The sequence below is a fragment of the Hylobates moloch genome, unplaced genomic scaffold (genome assembly GCF_009828535.3).
Source record: "Hylobates moloch isolate HMO894 unplaced genomic scaffold, HMol_V3 SCAFFOLD_23, whole genome shotgun sequence".
In the NCBI taxonomy this organism is placed as follows: Eukaryota; Metazoa; Chordata; class Mammalia; order Primates; family Hylobatidae; genus Hylobates; species Hylobates moloch.
In genome coordinates, this window is record NW_026652298.1 from 5,633,480 (window position 1) to 5,644,914 (window position 11,435).

At 42.8% G+C, this 11,435-nt stretch overlaps 1 protein-coding gene across 1 annotated transcript in view; it reads right to left on the reverse strand.

Annotated features, from left to right (window-relative positions):
• ANKRD55 (ankyrin repeat domain 55) overlaps nt 1-11,435 on the reverse strand; it is a 95,740-nt gene that overhangs the window by 27,701 nt on the left and 56,604 nt on the right. The window contains exons 3-4 of the mRNA XM_032145427.2: nt 9,468-9,598; nt 4,019-4,128 (exon numbers count right to left, since the gene is read on the reverse strand). Coding sequence (XP_032001318.2) covers nt 4,019-4,128; nt 9,468-9,598 — 241 coding nt within the window. The remainder of the gene's footprint in view (nt 1-4,018; nt 4,129-9,467; nt 9,599-11,435) is intronic.

Genomic DNA, 11,435 nt, shown 5'->3' on the forward strand with positions numbered 1-11,435 from the left:
ATGCCAGAGGTGGGACACGAATTGAGTTTTGAATTTTCTAAATATATAAAGAAAGAAACATGCTCTGAAGTCACAGTGTCTGTATAGTAAAAATAAAAAATGATTTATCAGAAGCGGCACAGCAATTCCTTCTTCAGTAGAAATATTTCTGGTGGTTTCTCATATAGAATTTTTCAGAGGTGCTAATGAACGATGAGCCAGTAAATTTTGTAAGACTGTTTCTTATAAGGCTTCTCAACGGAGACCAAGGGCTTAATGTCAAAATATGGCCATTAAAATAAATCCGGTTTCTACTTTAAACATTTAATGCAGATGTATCAATTTCTGCCATGGACGTAAAATTTCTCAAACAACTATAAAATATGTAATTTTAACAATGTAATCCCATAGGGAATCCTTTAGGGCGAACTAGTTTCCAGATATTCTGTAGGTAACCAAACTACAGTCATGCATCATTTAATGATGGGAATACTTTCTGAGAAATGTGTCGTTAGGCGATTTCATCATTGTGTGGACATCATAGAGTGTATTACACAAATCTAGATGGTAGAGCATACTACACACCTATGCTATATGGTAGAGCCTATTGCTTCTAGGCTACAAACATGCACAGCATGTGACTGTACTAAACACTGTAGGCAATTGTAACACAGTGGCAAGTATTTATGCATCTAAACATAGAAAAGGTACAGTAAAAATATGATATAATCATCTTATGGGACCATCATTAGACATGCAGTCTGCCATTAACTGAAATGTCATTATGCAGCATGCGACTGTATTTGATTTGCTGTATGGTTGTTAAGACTTAACCCAGTTAATCTTTGGAGAGGATTTACTAGAAATAACAATTTTGGTTTTGGAATAATCAATCTTAACTTTTTGGGATTATTAGTTAAAGTAGCTAGCATTGCCATAACTAAAGCAGAATTTCGTCTTTCAGAATCAGTTAAGGGCTTTTTGAACAATATAACTAACTATGTCATCTGCACACAGAAGGATGTTTATTTTTCTTATTTCAACCCATCTAGGGGTGGTGGCTGGGCTGTTATGTACGGTTTCAAGAGAGGGGAAGCCACGACTTTCTGCTCTCCTAGTTACAGCAACTTAATGTAGATCCTCAAGAGTCGAGGAGTACTGATAAGCATCATAAGAAATAGAAACACAAGTCCACAAAGAGGAAGTACACTTGGGTTGATTTTCAACTTATTATTGCAGTGATTTCAGAGAATGAACCCGATCAACTGATCCAATTGACATTGAATGTAATTTTGACTGACAAGGCTTAGTTTACCCCTTAGGTGCAATGGGTTAAGAACAGAGACAGCGAGCTTTTCACCAAAATCCATGTTCCCCTTTCCTGGATTGGAGGCATTGTTGGGAGGTGGATTCCTGGCTAGAAACTATATTCCCCAGAGCAACTTACAACCAGATGTGGTCGAACGACTAGTCCTTATTGATGGAATACGAGCAGAAATGAATTGTGTCATTTGCAGGCTGAGGTTTTAAAGAATTGAGTGTGGCTTCTCTATAGGGTAGTCCCTGCTTAATCTGTGGTTTCGCTTTCCATTATTTCAGTTACCCACAGTTCACTGTGGTTCAAAAACATTCAATGAAAAATTCCAGAAACAAACAATTCATGTTTTAAATTGTGCGGCATTCTGAGTAGAATGATGAAATCTGCCACTAACTACACTCTGCTCTCATTAGTCACTTAGGAGCCATCTTGGTTAACAGATTGGCTGTCCCTGTATCACAGCACTGTGTTCACGTTACTCTTATTTTACTTAGCAGTGGCCCCAAAGTGCAAGAGTGGTGATACTGGCATATTGTTATAATTGCTCTATTTTATTATTATTGTTAATCTCTTACTGTGCCTAATTTATACGTTAAATTTTATAGGTATGTATGTAGAGGAAAAAAACATAGCATATATGGACTTTGGTGCTATCTGAGGTTTCAGACATCAATGTGGGTCTTGGAACGTATCCCCTCCAGGGTGAGGGGGGATTACTGTGCTCCTCTTTCCCCATCTGCAGGCTGAATGAAAGGCATTCTGTGCTCTTAGGGGATGAAGGTGCTACAGAATGGAAGAAGCCTGGGTCCCTGAATCGCCATGTGGCAGGGAGCCACCTACCACCCCTCTACATTGTATGGTTACATGTCTGAGAAACTTTTTTTTTTTTTTTTTGAGACGAAGTCTCACTTTGTTGCCCAGCCTGGAGTGCAGTGGTGCAAACTCAGCTCACTGCAACCTCTGCCTCCTGAGTTCAAGCGATTCTCCTGCTTCAGCCTCCTGAGTAGCTGGGCTTACAGGCACTCACCACCACATCTGGCTAATTTTTGTATTTTTAGTACAGGTGGGGTTTTGCCATGTTGGCCAGGCTGGTCTCGAACTCCTCACCTCAGGTTATCCATCTGCGTCGGCCTCCCAAAGTGCTGGGATTACAGGTGTGAGCCATGGCACCTGGCCAGAAATAATTTTTATTGTGTTAAAACACTGAAACTTTGGATTTTATGTGTTACAACAGCTATAATTACCATAACTTAAATGGGCTCTTTCAATCTTCCAGAATCAGTTAATAGGTTTTGAAATGACCACTCCAAGTGAGGCAAGTAAAAGCAATTACGTAGAGTAAATTAAGACAGAAGAAACAGAAAAGGTACATTTTAAAGTTATTTTCTAAAGACCACTCTTGGGAAAACAGTATGATTTTGTGACTAAGTATTTTTGTGGGGTCATTCTTTTTTTTTGTTTTTCCTAATTCATCAAGGGGGAGTCATCCCCTCATGATGTCTATTGATTGTTAACTGTCTGGGTTTGCTGTTTCTTTTCTAAACATCCTTGTTTTGTTGGGCTTTGGGTAAATCCTAGTTTTCTGTTATTTCTGGACATAGTCCAATATAATAAGAGTCAAGCCTTGGGAATAGTCCTGGAATTTCCCAGGACCTTTTATTTTACTGTAAAAGAGATTGAAGTAAAGAAATCTTGTTATTCCTCAGCCTGGAAGATTATGGCCTTGGGCTCCTCAACCCAGACAGAGCTTCAGGTTTTAGTTCTGGACACAGAGTTGAGAGGGTGAAGTATATAGAATACACTCCTTGTGCTGCTGGCCTATGACCTAGGCTTGGAAATGCTCAATTTCTGTGAGAGGCATGTTCTGCACAGCAGAAAGGGTCCACCATGTTACTGATTCCGTAGTAGAAATGCTGTTAGCAGCTGCTCTGAGGGGCTTTCTGAAGAATGGGGACCGAGGCCATGTAGACACAGAGGAATGGAGAAGCTACCCTTGGTATGGACAAAACCTTTTCCTTCATCGCTCAGTTATCTTACAAAAAGATGGCCTTCTTGATCATCCAATTTACTTGAGTGCATTTCTTCACAGGGCTTCTAGGAGCACACACTTCTGGTTTCCTTCTAACCCCCGATCTCCCTGCTGCTGGCTCCTTTGCCTCCTCCCAGCTCCTAAAGGCTGGCATGGCCCTGGGTTTAGACATTAGCCTTTCTGCCCAGTCACTGCTCTTTTGCCCTATTTAATTTTCTTCATAGCCCTCGTCACTATTAGAAATGATCTTATTTATTTGTTAACTGGTATGCTTAAGAGCTTCACTAGAATATAAGCCCTGTGACATCAGAGACTCTGTTTTATTTACTGTAGAATTTCAAAGGACTAGAACAGTCCTTGGTCCATAACATGTGCTCAAAAAATAGTTGTTGAATGCATAATTGACTGACTGATTAATGGAATGAATGAATATATGAATTCTGATGATGACAAACAGCATGTCTTCTTAAAGATTAGGAGACAAAACTTTTATCAAAGTAGGAGGAGACAGTTTGAGATTATTCTAGAATATTTTGTTGTGGTCCTATCTGCTGCAACTTCAAAAAAAAAAAAAAAAAAGAAAACATGATTTTCTTTTTCTTTTTTATCAGCCACAGAGGGATGGATTAGATGACCTTCCATACAAGTTGAGTCACTCCCAACTTGAGCATCATGTAAACCTGGTCACTTACCTCACATCAGGCTCAGCAGTGGCAGCATGCAGTGGCAGGCGGCCATTTTTATCTGGGATATTGTGCTTGGCACCATTTCTGAGTAGACTCACACAGCCTTCAAGCCAGCCCTGAAATACAAGAGCAACCACATCATTATATAACAGAAGCTCACGTAACATGGTCCAACAAACTTTCTCTAGATTTTTTTCCCTTTCTCTGGTTTGGCTAAAAACATATTTTATTTGACTTGAAGTGGTTAAGAACCACAACTCCATCTTAGATGCCTCAACAGAGGGCCAGAGGTCTTGAAGTACAGATTCCCAGGTTTACAGGAGGACCTTTCCCCTTTAGATGCAGACTGACCTTAGAATCTCTCCATCTCCCCCTCCCCATTTCTAGGGCCACTAACTGGTATTACACATATAAGCTCAGACGCATGATAAATGGGCCTTGGTCTTCTATTGCAAGCTCCTTTTCTAGTAACCACAAGGACAGCACCTTGCTTATTCAAGTCAGTCTCCCTCCCAGTGCCTAGCAGTCTAACCTGAGCACCACTGCAATGGCTGGGACCCTGCCACCTTGTTGACTGATCCTTCTGATGCTGAAAGCTTGAATCCCTAAATACAAGGCATCACCAGCACCTTCCAAAGGTTTCCCATTGCTATGTTTTATCCACCTGTAAATTCCTCAAGAAACTTTATGTGAACTGCTGAAACCTGCTGTCTACAATTGTCTAGATTGAGACCTGATATGGCCACATCTCATGCTTGTCTCCTCCTCTGTCAACATTTACTGCTGGGTCATCTTCTCATTGTCTCTCCCATTTCAAAGGGCAGGTATAATTTCAGGCTAGCCCTCCCTCCCATGCTACTTTAACTGACCCGTATCTATTGATAACCAAGTTTGGCTCGCATGCTAAAGAGGATGTGTCCTATGTTCATCCAGAATGGCTTGGGTTATTTGCCCAATTATAAGTATACTTAAAAATAGATGAAATTATTATTATGAAGAATAATAGAATAACCCTCTATTTTGTTCAGAAGGAGGCTTCCCACCTTCCTACATTCGCATCTAGGTAAACCTCAAAATTATCCAGTAAAATGAGAAAGATGACTGAAGATATTTCCTCCTTATGTTGAAAGCAATAAAAATCAAAACGTTGGCTAGGCAGGGTGGCTCACGCCTGTAATCCCAGCACTTTGGGAGGCCGAGGTGGGTGGATCATAGGGCCAGGAGATCGAGACCATCCCGGCTAACACGGTGAAACCCCATCTCTACTAAAAATACAAAAAATTAGCCAGGCATGGTGGCGGGTGCCTGTAGTCCCAGCTACTTGGGAGGCTGAGGCAGGAGAATGGTGTGAACCTGGGAGGCGGAGCTTGCAGTGAGCTGAGATGGCACCACTGCACTCCAGCCTGGATGACAGAGCGAGACTCTGTCTCAAGAAAAAAAAAAAAAAAATCAAAATGTTAATAATAAATGCATGGAGAAGAAGGAAGATAATGATAAGAAAAACCTTTTGGTTTTGAAAAGTCTGGAAGGAAAATCAACAAAAATGCATCAAAACTCAGAGTATAAATATTGAATATGATTTTGTAGAATTGACCATTAATATCTAAGTCTTAAGTAGAAGCAAGTATTTTTCTGGCATTTCCAGTCTTGAGTCGTAGTTTACTGATGCATTAAATCTGTTTCTAGTTGTTAATGTCTAAATCATCAAGTTCTCAGATTAAAAGAAATGAGACCCAGAGACCCAAAAGAAAGGCATGCTGGGCAAATTTTAGAGTTGCCAAAGAGTTACAGTTTTTGAAAAGTAGATCTTTTGGTGGGGGAAAGTTCGAAACACTTAAAAATCATATTGCAACATTTCCTGGAACTCTGTGTGTGTCAATGGTTTTCTGATTTTTTTTTTTCCTGAAAATAGAAGAAAATCATTGAATATACTATCTGAAACCCTTGGTCAGTCATTATTAAGAACCAACAAATGAGTTTTACACCTACTATGTGCTGGCTGATTCCCCAAGTGTTTATTCTTCAGCTGTGATGGGCATTTTTTTTTTTATTACATGTTACAAATGAAGGAGAAAGCACAAAGAGATACAGTGATTTGCCTAACCAACCTCACACACCTGTGAAATCTGAGCATTTGAATTGGGTCCTTCTTGTTGTATCCAACTACTAAACCAGAGTTGAGAAGTCAGGGGAAAAAGCAGGCAGGGCACATAACATTGCTCCCAAAATGCAATTATCTGTGAGCCTGGCTGCTGAAACTGCCTATAATAACTAGTTTTATCTAACGGCTTCTGAAAAACCTGCTGCAACTCAAAGACAAATTTTACCCACCATGGTCACTCACCAGTCAGAGCTTGCCAGCTCCCCAAAACTCGACTAGTGCCAATAAACTTTCTGGAAAAACAATATGTAACATTTCTCTTTCTAATAAAACCTACAACTTCCTCTTCATTCTTTAGACATATCGAGGACCACCTGGTCTGTGTGTATGCCCTGAATTGCAATTCTTTTTTTTCTTGTTTTTTGAGACAGGGTCTCACTCTGTTGCCCAGGCTGGAGTACAGTGGCACGATCTCGGCTCACTGCAGCCTCCACCGCCTGGGTTCAAGTGATTCTCCTGCCTCAGCTTCCCAAGTAGCTGGGACTACAGGCATGCGCCACCACGCCTGGCTACATTTTGTATTTTTGGTAGAGACGGGTTTTCACCATGTTGCCCAGGCTGGTCTCGAACTCCCGACCTCAGGTGATCCGCCTGCCTCGGCCTCCCAAAGTGCTGGGATTACAGGCATGAGCCACCATGCCCGGCTGCAATTCTTATATATCAAATAATATGTTAAATGTAGAGATTTGTATTATATGTGTGTGTATATATATATTTATATATATTTTTTTTTTTTTTTTTTTTTTTTGAGACAGATTTCTCTTTGTTGCCCAGGCTGGATCAACCTGGGTTCAGGCAATTCTCCTGCCTCGGCCTCCTGAGTAGCTGGGACTACAGGCATGCGCCACCACGCCCGGCTAATTTTGTATTTTTAGTAGAGACAGGGTTTCTCCATGTTGGTCAGGCTGGTCTCAAACTCCCAACCTCAGGTGATCCTCCAGCCTCCTGGCCTCCCAAAGTGGTGGGATTACAGGCATGAGTCACCGCGCCTGGTCTCAACTCTACATATTTTATTTGAGTTTGACACATCTGTGGTAAGTTTTTTTGTACTTTGAGTTCAGAGTTATGGCTGAGACTTAACTTCTAAATGTCCCGTTTGCGAAATTTTTCTTTAATTCTTGAATTTGAACATTGCCAGGAGGGAGGGATGAGCTTCACAGTGCAGTCTCCAGGACCACCGCTTCCCGTGAGCCTCAGCAGAACAATGGAGGGTCCTGCCTTGGGGAGCCACACGGAGATGGGGGCAGAGTTAAAAAGGTGGCACCACATGGTGTCCTGCTGGCAGACTCTCCTCACGCAGCCCTTAGAATATATTCCTAGAAAGAGTTGTCTGCAAAGGTGTCAACTTTCTAGGCTCCAAGGGTGCCCATCATTATTCACCGTGATTTAGAGGAGTACTTCTTCCCAGTCCCTTGCATCGCTCTCTAGTCAAAGAAATGTAAAATTTTGAATTTTTGAACTTTGAAAGGGGGACAGTTTGCTTTCACTACATTCTATTTGCTAGTGGCAGTCAACTTTAGAAACCCCTTCTATCGCCTTCCTCTACCCCCTTATCCCAGTTTTCTCTTTTCTTCAGCTCAGACACTGGAAAAGTCCATAGCAAGAGCAGTTCTTAAGGCATGTGCTGGAAGGGAGGGGGCTAGGAGGACAGCCACATGTCTGTCTGAGATATGGGACTTCGGCTAATATGCACAGACCAGTGGCTTTTAAACTTGACAGGCAAGTTTTTAAAAATTGCCTGGGAGGCTGAGGCGGGCAGATCATGAGGTCAAGAGATCGAGACCATCCTGGCCAACATGGTGAAACCCTGTCTCTACTAAAAATACAAAAATTAGCTGGGTGTGGTGGTGCACACCTGTAGTCCCAGCTACTTGGGAGGCTAAGGCAGGAGAATCGCTTGAACCTGGGAGGCAGAGGCTGCAGTGAGCTGAGATCGCACCACTGCACTCCAGCCTGGTGACAGAGTAAGACTCTGTCTCAAAAAAAAAAAAAAAAAATTGCCAAGGAGGTTTGTTTAACATGCAGATTCCCCCAGCACCAATTACCCCAGTCCTGCTCCCAGAGTATCTGACTCAGAAGGTCTAGGGTATACCCCGGTACCTGCATTTGACACTAATGTCAATAAGTTCTGATAACCCTCTACCATCAGACCAGCCTGGCACTTGCATTTGAAACAAGCACCCCAAGGGATATTGACACAAAAGATCTGTGGACCACAGTTTGAAAATTTCTTCCTAGATTTGCATGTGAGTTCTAGAGAGAGAGCACAAATAGAAAATGAAAAAGTAGGCTCTAAAGGAAATCTCTGTGAGACTTGGTCAATGCTTTATTGCAATCTATGCTAGATCATGGCAGAAAGGGGTGGTGTTTGGGAAAGGGAAGTGATTTAATTCAGCAGGACACCTTCAATGGGGCTGGTCCAGAGTGAATTCGCCACCATCAGTGGGCAGCAATAGCAAATGCAAGCCATAGCACATGCAAGAAGCTGCACTGGTAGCAATGGTGGTCATAGTGAAGATTTCTGGGTACCTCTCTGGAGAAGAAGAAAAAGGATGACCTCCATGTGGTAGTTAGGACTTGTTTGACATGGACTCAAGGCACCCCTAGGACCTCCCAAAAGGATTGCAAGAAGAGTTTGAGAGGAGAGGGTCTTGAGGATTTTCAGTAAGGCTTAACCAAGCTTGCTCTAATGTTGGGAAATGCTGAACTGAAATCTCTACTGGTGAGGACTAGCATTACGACACAGTTGTTAAATTGAGCCCTGATTGTGGGCTGAGTCCTCTGCTTGGCGTTGTCCCTTTAAGAGCCTGCTATGTCTCCCCTGTTCTCTATTTTCCAGTCCCTCCCACCACCTTTCCCAGTTCTCATTGTTCTCCACACTCCTCAGCCTCAAGCTTCTACTCAACCAATCCTACCCCACAGCTGTTAACTGGATCTTCACAGTATTCCCACCCTGTTGGGGTTATTTAGGGAGATTGTTTTTAGAAGCACCAAGTGTGTCCAGAAATATCCCAAGAGAAATTCTGATGCTGTTAAGATAGAAAAGAATGTTTCCCTAATGGCCATATCACCTCTATCTTAGAGGATTGTTAGGAAGATCCAAAATGGCCCAAATTCATGAAACCAACTCTAAGTGGGGATATAAATGTTGAAGATGATTGGAGTAAAGCTTCAAGTTCTAGCTCCTTTAGCCAGCTGCATAGATCCAAGAATGCTCCTTTGCAACTGGGACCCCATAATGACACCCTTAGCCTACCCTGCTCCTTAGACCCTGTGACAGGCACAAGTCAGTACCAGGTAGGTGGCCAAGCATAAACTTGTGCGGCCATAAGCATCCTGCATGTTAATATTGGCTCCCATCTTCAACAGCAGCTTCACTGTGTCCACTTGACGTCCAGAAACCGCATGCATCAAGGGTGTGCATCCTGGAATGAGACATTTCAACAGCCTTTAAATAATGTTTGACCCATGAAACTGATGAGCAGGCTTTATTGGCCTGTTCATTTATTTTGCTGTTTGCAATACAAACCCAGCTGTTCGTATGGGACTGAAGGGAGATGAAGCTAATTGTTGCTACATCTCTATAAACTATGTATTTTTTTTACTGGCTCTTTTCAATCTTTTGCAATTTTGCAATAATTGGCTGAGTAAAACATTTTGGGTAGATGATAAAAATTGCTTATGACTGTGTCAGGGATCAGCATAATTTAAGACATAACAGGCAGATTTATCCTGACTTGGCTTGAACCATGTAGAATCTAGGAGTGACTTTGGAAAGCCGCTCTATCTGGGCAGATGGGTTCAGCACACTTTTATTGGGGGTGGCAGGTGCTAAGGGGCAGCAACAGTACCCAGCCTTGGATTGCACAAATTCTTGCTGAAAAAGTGGCCACCTGTACTGAAATGCTTCTCTGTTTTCAGAATCAATATAGGTCAAGGCATTTAGTTTTTTATGTGTTTTCTTCCTGAATAAAAATAGAGATGAAATTACACATTTTGATGAACGTTGCAGGGCTGTTGGAACAAGCCAGCCTCATGAGGCAGGATCCAGGTGCTTCTTATTCCTTCAGGTGAAGAACTCAAACCTCAGATTCACCCCTTGCACAGCTGAGACTTGTGTAGATGTCTTTGGACTGGAGATTGTGATTCTTCTCCAGATGAACTGCAAACTATGACCCTGAGAAATCCCCGAGAAAGGGTAAATCCCAAGATTTCTGTTTTCACTGAAAGAACACTGAGTTCAGAGTTGTGGCTGAGTCTTAACTTCTAAGTGTCCCTTTTCCCAAAGTTTTCTTTAATATTTGAATTTGAACATTGCCAGGAGGGAGTGATGAGCTTTGCAGTGCAGTCCCTAGGACACCAGAAATTGAGTTGCAGTCGGCAACTCAATTTCTCTCCAATTTTTTTCCTTCTAAAACTCTTTCAGTCATCTGTACTGGGAAAAAGCAGCAATGAAGTGCTATGTCTTAAAATAGTTGCAAAATTTCCTTCCTTTCCCTTCCTCCCTTCCTTTCTTCCTGTCAACAAGTGGTAATTATAACTATTGAGAGAAAAAAAGGACATGCTGCAAAAGGCAATTATTGAAGCAATCTGTGAATCTGAAATGCTCAGTAAGTAAAGCTAAAGAATCCCTAGAGGCCGGGCGCGGTGGCTCACGCTTGTAATCCCAGCACTTTGGGAGGCCGAGGCGGGCGGATCACAAGGTCAGGAGATCGAGACCACGGTGAAACGCCGTCTCTACTAAAAATACAAAAAAAATTAGCCGGGCGTGGTGGCGGGCGCCTGTAGTCCCAGCTACTCGGAGAGGCTGAGGCAGGAGAATGGCGTGAACCCGGGAGGCGGAGCTTGCAGTGAGCCGAGATGGCGCCACTGCACTCCAGCCTGGGCGACAGAGCGAGACTCCGTCTCAAAAAAAAAAAAGAATCCCTAGATAGGCCGGGTGTGGTGGCTCATGCCTGTAATCCCAGCACTTTGGGAGGCAGAGGTGGGCAGATCTCTTGAGGCCAGGAGTTCAAGAACAGCCTGGCCAACATGGTGAAACCCTGTCTAAAAATTCAAAAAAAATTAGCCGGGCATGGTGGCACGCACCTATGATCCCAGCTACTCAGGAGGCTGAGGCAAGAGAATTGCTTGAACCCGGGAGGTGGAGGTTGCAGTGAGCCGAGATTGTGCCACTGCACTCCAGCCTGGGTGACAGAGTGAGACTCCGTCTCAAACACACACACACACACACACACACACACACACACACACACACACACA